The sequence below is a fragment of the Dendropsophus ebraccatus genome, chromosome 1, assembly GCF_027789765.1.
Source record: "Dendropsophus ebraccatus isolate aDenEbr1 chromosome 1, aDenEbr1.pat, whole genome shotgun sequence".
Lineage (NCBI taxonomy): Eukaryota > Metazoa > Chordata > Amphibia > Anura > Hylidae > Dendropsophus > Dendropsophus ebraccatus.
The window spans coordinates 90143262-90157368 of record NC_091454.1 but is presented as its reverse complement, the minus strand read 5'-3'; the positions used below and the strand labels follow the sequence as shown (position 1 = coordinate 90157368).

At 37.1% G+C, this 14107-nt stretch overlaps 1 protein-coding gene across 6 annotated transcripts in view; it reads left to right on the top strand.

Annotated features, from left to right (window-relative positions):
- The window catches only part of CPSF6 (cleavage and polyadenylation specific factor 6), a 30896-nt gene extending 20371 nt beyond the window's left edge, over window positions 1-10525 (top strand). For 4 of the 6 annotated variants that reach the window (XM_069974989.1, XM_069974966.1, XM_069974981.1 and 1 more), the window contains 2 exons: window positions 29-222; window positions 10371-10525. In XM_069974989.1, the coding sequence (XP_069831090.1) occupies window positions 29-218 (190 nt within the window). In that variant the 3' untranslated portion in view covers window positions 219-222; window positions 10371-10525. The remainder of the gene's footprint in view (window positions 1-28; window positions 223-10370) is intronic. The other 2 variants (XM_069974974.1, XM_069974957.1) reach the window with 1 other exon arrangement.
- Window positions 10526-14107: the final 3582 nt, after the last annotated feature.

Below are 14107 nucleotides of genomic sequence, written 5' to 3'. Positions count from 1 at the left end.
GGGAAATTAATTGAGTGATTTCCTTTAGAAGACGTGAGCGTTCGAGAGAAAGGGACCACAGTAGGTCACGAGAAAAAAGCAGGCGTCACAAATCTCGCAGCAGAGATCGGCATGATGACTATTACCGAGAAAGAAGCCGTGAGCGAGAAAGGCATCGCGATCGGGAACGTGATCGTGACAGAGAAAGAGACAGAGAGAGAGAGTATCGTCACCGCTAAGCAGGTGGGTATATCATAGGCTGAATGATGGAGGAGATAAGCTCTGCAACATGAAACAATCTGTTTAAAAAAAAAAAAAAAATCATTCTAAAACATTGGTGTATTGGTAAGTACTTATAGGCACAGACTTAGGCTTATGAGTAAAGGAAAGTGTAACTTTGTCAGTATTTGCAGTAAACATAGAAACATAAAATCTGTAGGACACATCTTGAGAATTCCAGGATAATTTTTGGCTGGCGTATTGAAGGGTAAGATTAATATTATGTCCTTTATATTCAGTGTATGTACTGTTTGCAATGAAAATTATCTATTAACAAATGGCATTCTAGGAACAGGTGAGTTGTTACTTTTTATTCTTAGCACGCCTATCGCCAGGATTACTTTACCTGATTGTCTTCGAAAAAGATAAATCCACTTCATGTACAGTGCCTCCCCATAATATGCCTGACATTCCACCACTGGCAATTTACATTATAAAGTCTTGCTAATTATGGCAGGCTCTTTCTGACTAAATGTGCTGTTTATAGCATTTTACATGGAGCAATTATCTGTCGAATCAGCCAATTATCGCTCTGTGTAATAGGGCCCTTTGGGGGTTGTGGTACTGTAACGGGAAGGCCCTAGGTATGAAAGCCATTTTTGGTCCATACCAGAAAGTTTGGCCCCCACTTTGACTGCAGGGAGTTGGGTTATGTATAAAATGGTATGGTTTCAAGACCCATATAGTTGTTTGTGTGTGGGGTTTTATTTTTGTTAATTTACTTTTAGAGAATAAATTCTTAGGGTAGGCTAGTGTTTTTGGGATAGGTCTCCTATCAAACTATAAAACTACAAAAGTCATCTTTGAAGCTCATAGATAACAGTTACAGTACAGTTTTTTTTTTTTTTTTTTTTAGCACACTATAAGAAAGGACAGGCACTGTATTAGCTGCTGTTGGAATTTTTTTTCTTTTTTTTTTTACACCTTTTCATAACTTCCTTCAATAACTTGAAAGCTTAGAAACACACATACCGTATCCGCTGCAGATTTCACATTGAGAGTTTGTGGCGAAATCCACTGCGCATACCTTTTCTGTCATTTTCACTGTGATTCCAAACCCGCAGTAGGATTGTTATCCCATTTTGAGTATGTAACCTGCCGCCTCCCGGACCATACTTTACCTGGTCCGTGCTCTGACTGCATCTGAGGCTCCCGGTCCCCGTAGGTCCCACACAGCCGATCAGTGCACAGCCCGCCCCAGTCACAGATTGGCTTGTTGGGACTGCTGGGAGCCTCAGATGCAGATGGAGCGTGGACCAGGTACAGTATGCTCTGGGAAGCGGGGGTTTAAGGGGGCCGGCATTTACATACTCGCAGCGAAATGACACTGAGGTATCCGGAGCGGATTTTGCTGCAAACTCGCAGTATGAAATCTGCTGCACATACGGTATGCTTGAATCTAGTCTAAATGTTATTTAATCACTTAAAATTAATGGCTTATCCTTAGCTGCTATGAATGTCCTGACATTCTGCAGTACAAAGCAGGGCCCTTGTAAAGCAGGGCTCATCTTTTAGCTATGGGGAACCATCAGTAACATTGAAAACTTGTAAATACCAGAACGTTTTTTTTTTTTGTTTTTTTTTTTAAACCTTGTGTGTTAGTTTGTTTTTTATATTCCACACTGGCATGGTGCTTGCCTTCTGTCACAGAATACCTACATCTGTATACCCAGTCTAAAGCTGAATTTACACTTACACTTCTCCTAGCTAAAGTCCATTGTTGATTCAAAGAGAAGGAAAAGGAATGACTGACTCCCGTCTGTTGTATCACCTTCTGTGGCTGCAAGAATGCACTAAAAACTGCATGCATGAATCCACCTTTAGACCTACAGAATGGTGTTTTTTTCCCATTAGCATGAGGCATTACATAATCATGCATTCTATGACAATACAAAGTAGATGCCAGGAGTCAACACTGGAAAAGCTGCTGACTAGAGATGAGCAAATATCAGGCTAGCTTGGGTTCTTTGTGCTACCCGAGCATGTGACTTTTGATTACTGGTGGCTGCAAAAGTTGGATGCAGCAGTAAGGTTGCCTGTAAAAGTCATAGGCTGTATCCATGTTTTCAAGGACTCCCAAGGGCTGCATCCAACTTTTGCATCCACCAATAATCAAATGCCGCACCCTTGGGTTTACATGAACCCAAGCTTGCTCATTTGCTCATCTCTCCTGTAAACCAATAGGTATTTTTTTGCATTCAAGTTTTATCAAGTACAGTCAAAAGTGCACACAAAATATATATATTTTTATAGAGATTACACTTATATTTTTAAATGCAGGTATGGAAGTATAGAACACTAAATAATATAGTGTGTATATGTATATAATTTTCTTTTCAAAAACTGCAGTTTTTTTTTATTGCTTTTACTTGACTATGTGTGAGCCCAACATAAAAGGATTTTAAATAAATCTCAAAAATGCCATAAACATTTAACAGTAAAGGCCATGTACACACGTTTGTTTTCAGCTGTGTTTTTGGATGCAAAATTTTGAGGTGAAACTATTGCTGTATTTTTGATTATGATAGTAATTTTCAAAATACATTGGTACATTTACAGTACTAACAAAGCCCTTTATCTCTGCAATCTGCTTATCAGCCTGCTGCCTTTTAACTGACTGCTGCTCCATGCCGCTTCCCCCTGTGTGCTAGGAAAATCTGGATCCAGTCCTGGGAAACTTCTCCTAGTTTCCCAGGACTGGATCCAGCTTTCCAAGCCCCTGGCGAGGAGCGGCAGTGAGTTAAAAGGCAGAAGGCTGATAAGAGGATTGCAGAGATAACAAAGGGCTTCACTTTATTATTGTAAATTCACTCTACTTATGACATTAAGCACCAGGATGTAGGTTATAGAAAAATAAGCTCAACTCCTGTAACTAACATTTCTCTTAATCTATAAAAACAGATCTGTACCCATGGTACCTTGTATTGTTTGAAAACAATGGTACCTTGTATTGTTGTTTTTTTTTTTTATATATATCTGTTTGGCCAATAGCAGCCATCAAATACATTAATCATAAATAATTTAGTATAGGTTTCATGTTTTAGTCACCTTCTCACTTAACCCTGATAAGTTGGGTAAAAACTGCATGAGCAATTGTCAATTTAAACATTTTTCAATTCATTAAGGATTTCTTTTTTCCCCTTTATTTTTTTAAACAAAGTATTTGCGGAATTAAATAAGACTAATTGCATTTACATTTTTTCTTAACATGACACCTACACAGAACACCCATATACATAGAAAAACATGGGTCTTGTAAAGTTTAGAGGAGCTACGATGATTAGCTAACCAAAGGTGCTTTCTTTCAAAAACTGCATCATGCATGTCCCCAGGTTATGTGTGGTATTGCAGCTCCATGACGGCGAATAAAGCTGAGTTATAGTATCATAGTCAGCCTGGGGAAAGGTTCGGTGCTATTTGGGTTTTTTTTTGAGAAAGCGGCTATGTTTTTCTTAACCTGGATAACCCCTTTAACAGCTCTGCTACCTGGTAATCAGACTTCTGACATTAAATGGTCCTTTCTTCAGATGAAATGTGTGGAAGTGGTAAGAAATGTGAAATTCATTTTGCATGCTGTAAGGGATGTAGGGTCAATTTAAGCAGTTGGCATAAAATTTAGTTTAAAGTTTACCTCTACTGCTGCTTTGTTAGCCATTTCTATCTAACTATACACACAATTGTGCAGCGCTGTTCTCTAGGGCATTACATTATACTGGGTCTTGGGCAGGAGCTATGGAGACACAGGGAGAAGCTTTTCTCCCATAAGGGATAGTTATTTGCAATGTGTTTAATGGTTTCTCAGGAACATACAAAATAGATCTAAATTAGAAAAATGCTGCACAACGTCTCACAAATCTCACCCCCACTCCTGGAGGTACACCTTAAACTAGCCCCTTACAGTTAACATTTAAATTGCCTAAATGAATGAGGTGCTGCTACAGTGCCCTCTGCACGATTTGTGTCTAACAGAACAGGTGTGCAGGAAGAACTCTAGTAAGGGATTGCAGTGCTAAACCAGCCCTGGGCCCTCTTCAATGTTGTCATTGACGGGTGGGCCACAGTAAGGCACTCACTGACCACAAAGTAATAGCATAGCTATGTGCTACATTTTAGAATAGTGTAAACATGCACAAAACCTGTATGGTAACTATAAGTATCATAAGTCTTCCTCACCAGTCCAGGCAAAACTTTTCTATTTATGATAATTAAGGAGAGCTGCTAGTCCATCAGAGGCTGGTAGGCATCTAAAGCTAAATTGGGAATGCGCTCTCATATACATATGATGCACAGATGTTTTGTAAATAAGGCAACATGGCACTTATGAGGTCTGCTTTCTACCGTATACTTAAAGGGGTATTCCCATGTCCTGAAGTTATCACCTTTCCACAGGACAGTGGGGTAATAAGGTATGAGGAGGTCCTTGTGCCGAGACTACCACAGATTTTGAGAAGAGGGCAAAATAGTTCTCCCAAATACTTTGTGCACACTTCACATGTGCAGTCAGCGTTAGTCATGCATGTGTGGTATTCACAATTCATTCTGGAGAATTTTGTCACAATTCTCAATCTGTGGGGTCCCAACAGTCAGACCCCCATGTTTCTGTTTATTACCCCCATGCTGTGGATGGGGGTTAACTTTATGAGATGGAAATACTCCTTTAATTTTTTAAAGTCTTTTGTATGTTTATAGTTTTATTTCCTAAAAATGTGTACAAAACATTTATATGAATGGCCAGTCTTGTCCAGAAGACATTAAGAACATATGTGGTATATTTAAAAAGATTTTTTTGTTTTCATTTGAAAATTTATTGAAAATAAACCATATTTCACAACTAGGTTAAGAACTAATGTCAGTTACTAGCTTTTGCTTGCTTCCCATTATTGTGGTGCATAGCTAACAATGACAATGGTAACATTCCCATTTTAGTAAAAAAAAAACGATAAAGACAGCCCATTGTACTTCAACGTGTACATCTGCATTCATGTTCTGTGGGAATAAAAAGATGTATTATTTTGCAGCCTTATTGTGTTGCTATCTAAATTACTACTTTTTTTATTTTTGATTTATGTAATTGGACTTTGCAATTTTAACTATAGTTTTACTCTGCTAGTGTATGCTATAGAATACTATAACTATAAAGTTACTGTTATTTCACATACACTAAACGATTAATGTCCTAGGCTTAGCCATTAAGTTGTTGTAATACATTGTAACTTTATTGTAATCTTATTGTACAATGTTCCTTTAAACTTACAACTTTAAAATTAAACACATTTTGCATTATACCATTCTTATTTTGTAACCTGTCATATATGCTGCACATATAAATACAGTGTACTTTGCTTTTTACCATAAATGCAAAAAAATATATATTTTTTGTTTTGTTTTTGATATGCGCAAATCTTTTGCCACACACTTTATACCCAACAGTAAAAAAGGGGTTTTCTGGGCCTATTCAGATTTATCTTCAGGATAGGCCATCAGTCACCGATAAGTGACACAGTGTCGGCATTGTGCCGATCAGACCTTAATAGCCCACAAAACCTGTATACATGTATTTGGCAATGTAAAAAAAAGATTATTTAGGTGCAGAGGATGTGTATCATGAGAATTTATTAAATGTGACATTGTAAATAACTTGTCTTACTAAGACCATAAGTCAGCTGACACAGGACAGAACCCTCCCTGTTAAACATCAAAACACTATTTTCTGGTAGTCACATGACCCAGCTGCGTTAAAGGACTGTATGGATGCAGCTGAGCTGGGGTGAAACAAACGACACTGTGGGCATGTTGGTGTTGCGTTAGCTTCATTGGGGGGTGTCTACTGTTAAGCTTTAAAACTCAGCTTATAGGGGGGGAATCTATGTGAAATGACTACTGTGTGGCACTGTACATGATAGTCATTTCTAAATTGCACATCTATTTTAAATTTGTCACCAGAATTGTTTTTCTAGAACCATTTCTCTAGGCTTCCTGACACATACAGCTATACTTTATTAGCAGGAACTTCCTACTGCATCTCCCATATCTTCCGTCTCCAGGGAATGACCCAGCGTAATATAAATCCATGGTGCTAGGCATCATACTGGAGACACAGGAAGCTTTATCTTATAAAGTATAGTGGTATGTGGCAGGGAGCCTTAATCAAAATAGATGTGGTTTAGAGAATTCTCATGCACAGTTCTAAATCATTGTAATTTTATTAAAAAGAAAAACGGCAGGGGGTACCCTCCAAGCATCGGAGGCCAAGCTGGTGCTTTGTGTTTCTGTCCGCTTAGTGTTGGAAGATCCAGTATGTTGTTAAATAGTCTGTTTAATTTCAGTGTATTTTGCTTTTCTTGATGCAAGTTTGCAATTTGATTATTTGCAAATAGTAGAAAAAATAAACTATATCTGTATCAAATTACAAGTACTATTTGTAATTTGGTAATTCTGGTTTAAGAAAAATGTACTGTGGCACTTTTTCATTTATTCCAAAAACAATTATTGACCTCTTGGTCAGGACGTGTCCAGAGAACTCAGCCTAGAAACAATTACAAGTCAGCATTGTCAGTCTTAAAGCGTAACTGTCACGTTTTTTTTTTTATTGCAGAAATCAGTAGTATAAGCGATTTTAAGAAACTCTGTAATAGGTTTCATCAGCCAAAAAAGCCTCCTTCTGTACTCAAGAAGCAATCTCCCAGCCTCCCCCCCCCCTGACTTCTTATCTGTGCATTATCAGGCAAACCTGTCTTCATTACAGAGAAGCCAGTGAAGACGGGTTCTGCTCTCTCCATTGTAAGCCTATGAAGGGGGGAGGGGCCGAGGGAGATGAGGGAGCAGGAAGAGGTGACAGGAAGGTCAGCTGTTTGTAGACTCTCTGGGCACCTAAAACGCTAAATTCAGGTGTCAGAAAGGTCAGTGCTTATCTATGAACTTACTGAGAGAAGATTGCAGGGTGTTGTGCTTTGCAGAAATCCTCTGTGCTCAGTCACTCCTAACAGCCCCTCCCCATAGCCACATAATGGAGACAGAAATCCTGCTTCATTTGATGTGAGGGGGGAGGCTGGGAGATTGCTTTTTTAGTACAGAAGGAAACACTTTTAGTACATAAAACCTATTACAGAGTTTCTTAAAATCGCTTGTACTGTTGATATTTAATGTTTTCAGAAAAATGACCCTGAAATGACAGTTACGCTTTAAGGATTTTCCACACATTTTGTTATATGTGTTGTAAAGAATTAACAAGTGTTAATTTCCTCCTCCTCTTTAGTGATAGACCACCGAGGGGCAGTGCTTATCTAGGGGTGGGTCTTTTTTTTTTTTTTATCTAGTATGTTTCTTCTTTCATCTATTTTTGCTATTTTTCTAGTGAAGGTGCACTAATATTGTTTGCTGCTTGGTATCTACCTGGCTGCCTTTGCCTCTCTGGCGGCATTCACACGTTCCATGATCGCTCCGTGAATCACGGATGGTGTATGTCTATCCTGGACTGTTTCCCCTTATGGTATGATGTAACTATCATGCTGGGAGCGGGGAAACAGTTTGAATCTCCACGGCACTGCAGTGACAGAGCTGCAACTGTTTCCCTGCTCCTGACACGATATTGTTTCATCATGCCATCCAGGTAAACAGTCCAGGACAGAGACATTCACCGTCTGTCATCCGTGATTCACAGAACGAACACTGAATGTGTGAATGCAGTCTGACAGTGTTTACAAGCTGACTTTAAAATTGGTAGCTCGTTGTAAATGTGCTGTTATATTTGCCACTGTAGTTGAACACAGCATGGTAAAGTACCTTAGTCACCGATGTACATGTTTTACTACTCCTTGTACCTCTATCACAGATCCTCTTAAGGTTGCATTCACACTTGTCATCTTCTGAAAAATGACATTTTTCTGGCACATTTCATGGTGGTTCAGTGGCTTATTTCCTTAAATGCAGCATGCCTAGGGTATGGCTTTTTTTCTTGCATCTTCACATTATCTTCCCTGTATGAAATGCATATATAAAATGACACCAAATGAAACTAAAAGATCTGCAAATTATGCCCTAAAACAGCTGATGTTTTATTGTGATTTTTATTTCCATGCATTTTTAAAATGCTGAGTGAAGGTAGCCTTAAAGTAGTAGGGATAGTTTTTGAGCAAGTTGGTAATTTTTTTTAGATCAGTTATTTGGATAAATGTGCGGAACGATCATCTGTTTGTAAAATTTTATAACATTCTACCTTTTATGTTTATACACAAAATAAATATCTTGTAGATAATGCCCTGACATACTGATATTGTATAAAAAGGTGCTCTTTTTAATTCACTTTTCAGTGGAGGCATTGCTGAAAATAAAATCTTTTCAGGATTTTAGCACACTGTACAAATATTTGTGTATTAATACTTGTAAATGTATGTTTTTATGGAACTTTTATTATGTATTCTTGGTGAGTTCGAATGTAATTGTGCCATTGATAGGCTATGTTCACACAATGTACATTTTATGAAAATAACAGCCTTTGTTTTAAATTAAAACAACGGCTGTTTTTCATAGTAAAAATGTGTTGCATTGAAGTCAATGCAAACAACTGGTGGTGTTCACACAGTATATTGAACAACGGCCTTTGTTTGATATGTCCTTTGAAATAAATTACATGTCAGTTATTTCCAGCCGTTGTGCATTGATTTCAATGCAATTTTTAATGCATTGAAACTCAAGACAAGAGCCCTTGTTTTTGAGTGCCAAACAGCAGCAGCTGTTCGTACATTGTGTGAACATAGCCATAAAATGTATTGCAAGGAATAATGCACCTATTCTGAATCAACTGTGGGTATTAGAAACAACCTAGTTTCTATGTAATTAATAGATTGAGTTTGGTGGGTTTCATAGAATCCTGTCAAAATGGGATGCCAAAATATATGTGCGTGTACTGGTGTTGCCCCATTCATTTTATTGGCCTGAATGTGGTCAACTGCATTTGGGCCATTTTCTGCACATACACTTATACATACTGGTACATAAAAGAGAGGCTTGCTGTGCTTTTGAGTCACGTTAAATACATAAACATGTGTGGAAAAAGGCTTGAATGTTACTAGTTGATTGAGTTCAGGCCATTTAAGTAATTAGGTTGTTCCAGTATGCACATGTTTATGTTGTCATCCCATTGTGCTAGGATTTTGATGTATAGGTGTAGTATAAGAGGCTTTAATAAAGTTAGTAAAATTTGTTAGAGTTGTCCCCAACGCATGCAGGTAATTTCTAACTCAAAAGCTAAATCCAATAAGAAAAACATTGGCCCAGATTTATCGAAGTGTATGAATTGCCCATAGCAACTATTTACAACTCAATGTAAATTTTACCAGAGCTGAAACCTGAGCTATGATTGGTTTCTATAGGCAGCCTATACCAGTTTCTTTTTTTACACAGTTTGATTAATCTGGGTCTATGTATTTTAATTTTTGGTCAGTTCTTTTTCTTAAGCTAAACTTTTGATGTGGTTCAATTTAGAAAAGTTATCTAGTATTTTGCTTTGTATAAATGTCTTAAAAGCAAACTGGTTGTATTTGGGTTGTTTCTCTAGATGTGTTCTATAATTAATCCATCCATAATTGAATGTCTATATAGAGACAGGAAGACAATCTTAATTGAAAGAATAGTTCTGTAAAGCAATATGCTATTGATACCTTTATTAAATCTTTACCTTTGTACAATCCTGGTAAACATTTAAAGTTTTTGTTGTTGTTGGTATTTTGTACATTACTACATTTAGAATGTATTTGTTCAGATATCTCTCTTCCCCCCCCCCCCCCCCCCAGTATTTGCTGGTATGTTTAGAGCTGTTACTTTTATGTGTACATTGACTATTTTACATTTAACTGTATATAAGACTGTTTTAGTATCTGATAAAAATGCTTTCTTCTATGTGATACTGGACAATCATATATGCATGTAAATGTTGTGTAAATGTATAAGAAAATATTCGAGATACAATAGCTGCATGTAAAGCCCTTCATGCCAAACACTCATTACAGATGTAATATTCAATGAGACGTTAAGTGTATTGTACTGTTCTGACAAGACTTGTATGTGCCTTGTACTGTATCAAATCTACATCACAAAATTTTAACACATTACAGCTGACAGAAGAGGAGCATCTTCAAAGATCAACAACTACTCTTCACAGAAGACACTTGGCCTTCAGCTTGCTTCATGACTCTGAGTGTTTCTGAGAACTTGTGGATAAAAATGAACAGATCTAGATGTGAATAAAGCAATTCTGCAAACATGGTAACCAGTAGATCTACTTTTATTTTTAAGTTGCTTAAATGTTTTATTTGACTGAAACCTGTGTGATGTAAACATTAATAGCTCTTGCAACTTTGGTTATGCATTACAATGACAACGTATAATGTGCAAGCAATTGAAAGTCCAGTTCTTTCTTGTTTTTATTGTTGTTTGTCCCTATTATAAAATGTTCATGTTCTGATGTTTGTATATTACACCACCTCAGTTCCAAGATGTGGTATTGTAATAAACTGTTGAAAGGGGCTGATGTGTAAATCTGTTCAAGTTATTTGCTGTTTACACCTCAGGGAAAGGCTTGTTTTAGCAATATATAGATTTTATTGTTCTTTGTTCTTTTTTTAACTGCAGATTGCAATTTTTGGGTGCCCATCTTTCATGTAAAATAACTGAATTAGATGTATGTGTTAGTTGGTTTCCTCACTGTTGGACATTTTTAATTTTAGTAATTCACATGTATATTAAGATACTATATTTGGTAGTAAATAGTGTGAGACGCAAATAATCCATTTAGTTGGTGCATGCTATAATTGTGTATTCTAATAGGCCACCATTCCATCTTACATTTATGACTGTTTTAAAAATTTGTGTTTGAGTATTAATCAGAAAGTGTCACCTGGTTTTGCAAATTTGCTTTGGTTAAATTCAACTTCAAATTCCAGTTTCTGTCCAACAGATAGTTAAAGGGGTTTTCCAGAGATATAAACGTATCCCTTATCCACAGAGGTGTCTGATCTTTAAAGAATGAAACATATGGCGGCCCACTGCTCCATTTAGTGAGAAGTTTGGTACCTGTTCTGGTGGTTAGATCCACTCTAATTAACTAACTTGTCGAGAGGGGATATGTCTACAATCTCTTGAATTCTCTGGAATTGTTTTTTTGTCCCTCCCACAACTTCATTATACGGTAGTGGGTTTTTGTTTTTTTTTTCCACTGCTAATTTTCTTTCTGTGAAAGATATAATGTAGATCTTATCTACCTCCTTTTTGTATTGGAATGCTATATGCTAACAAGTTTTCAAGACTGTTGGTGGCATGGTTACCTTTAGGCTAGGTTAACATAAGCTGCTACTGATGTATTTTTACATCCGTGTTGCAACCACAAGTCCTAATCCATCCATGGGCCTGATGACTTAATGGACAGCTGTCAATTCAGCTCATCACATGGATGATTGGGCTGGAACTTGTGGTCGCAATATAGACTTTAAAAAAAACACGTCTGTATAAGACAAATGTGAACCTAACTTTACACTGCTTGAATGCTATTACAGGTTCTTCCAGCAGTAACTTTCTTCTCTGTGGTAGTAGACTGCAAGCTATGTGCACAAATATAGAACTAGGGCAAAAATATTTTACTTTTTAATACTGTAAGCCAAGGAGTTTGCATTGCATTTGTGTCTGTATGATCATTTAGTTCATAAAAAGTAAATTGTCTGAAAGTTTGTCACTAAAAAAGTAACATTTAAATGCAGTCAAACAGAGCCAGGTAAGTATTTTTGGCCCTTATTCTGTGTTGCCCCTTCATTGATCACACTTGTTACAGGTTTTTGAAGTGAAAGTGAATTGACTGGAAAATAGACTTTTTAATTTCTAAAAAAAAAAAGTTAACTATTGCATCTCCTCAGATTGATTGATTGTTCTTTAATGACTTCTGAAAAACAAAACAGTCCCTGCTTTTTGCACCCTTTTCCTGCATTATACAAGCAAAGGGGTTGCAGAGGTTGGTAGAGTACTAACAGCTGAGAAGGTGATATTCAGACCGGTATCATTCAGACCATGCTATTCTCTACATTAAGCTGTAGTTGTATCATGTTCTAAATATATACTGTAGCAAACCGATGTTTGACATTAGAACTGAAGGATCTGCCTGTCCCCGCTAGAAGCATCATAACTATTTTCTATGGCTTGTCTGGATAGTAGTTAAACCTCACTGGCTTTAATAACTTTCAGTACGAGACATAGTCCATGGACCATTGTTAAAGTGAACTGATATACCAGATACAGCTCTCTACAAAACAAAGCAGAAGCACAGATGGCCCCTTTAAATGTTCAGTTTTTTGCATGAAACCTATAATGCTATTTGTATATATATTTTGTAGAAAGAAAAATTGTCATATCTAGTACATTATACCACATAAACAGACGGCTGACAGTTTTTGTACATATCCAGTCATTTTTTTTTTTTGCTTTTCTTTGTAGAAACTATGCTTATAGAAAATTTGGTTGTGATTTAAAGACTTGAAAGTATTTTTAACCTAACTGTACTATATTTTTGCCAATATGTTGCCCATGTAAATATCACACATGTATGTGGACACGTTAAATTTATTTTCCAAGAAATGTGGTACAGTCCTTTAGGTAGAACCTATACTTTGAACTGTGAAGTGTGTTACGTTGAATGGAGTGTTCTTAATTTTTACTGTTTTGGCTTTATTAGTTTATAGGTAAAGCTTGGGTGTATTAAAAGTTTTTAGATGGTTGTTTTCATGTCATCTAACATTATAATGCTAAAAGTGTTTAAAAACAATAAACTGTTTACTCATCTTAAGAATCAAAATCACTCTTTGAATTGGTTTTACAAAACCATGGAACACAAACTGTAAGTAAATGTTGATTTCTTTATTGCCATTTTTTTGTTTTTACAAATCTGTGACATTTCTAGCCTAATCACAGGGTTTTATGTGTTTTATTACAAAAGTTAAAGTGTTCTATGTATGACTTAGTTTCCTTTCAATAACTGTCCTGCCTTTATTTTTGTATTATCTTAAACAGTTTGAATCTCCGTGGCACTGTAATGAAGCAGTTGCTCGGCTCATTTACTACAGTGCCGCAGAGATTCCCCGCTTTCAGCGTGATATTGATAAATCATGCCAGGCGGGGAAACACTCCGGTACAGGGCTTTCCCATCTGTATGGCCCGTAAAATAGGGGTTGTGTAACTAAACCCTTAAAATACAGAGTTAAAGGAGGTCTGGTGAAAATTTTTATTAAAGTATTGTATTGCCCCCCAAAAGTTATACAAAATCATTAATATACACTTATTAACGGGAAATGCTTTTTTCCCCCCTGCACTTACTACTGCATCAAGGCTTCCCTTCCTGGATAACATGGTGATGTCACGACCCGACTCCCAGAGCTGTGCGAGTTGTGGCTGGAGAGGATGATGGCAGAGGGGTGCTCAGCATCCCTCCTGTGTCCCTCAGTGTCCCCCTGCCATCATCCTTTCCTGCAGCTACAGCCTGCACAGCTCTGGGAGTCGGGTCGTGACATCACCATTTTATCCAGGAAGTAAAGCCTTGATGCAGTAGTAAGTGCAGGGAAAAAAGCCCTTTATAAGCATTTCCCGTAATAAGTGTATATTGGTAATTCGTCTGACTTTTGGGGGCAATACAATACTTTAATAAAATTTTTCATCGGACTTCTCCTTTTTAGCAGCAGATCAGTCCTGTTTCTTATTGTGGGTGTTAATGGTCAAATCCTCACCACCATCTTCAGTGTTGTGACTAGACAGCATAGTAATGTACTACTTCCAACAGGAACTGTCAGCACATGACTATCAAACTTTTGCTACT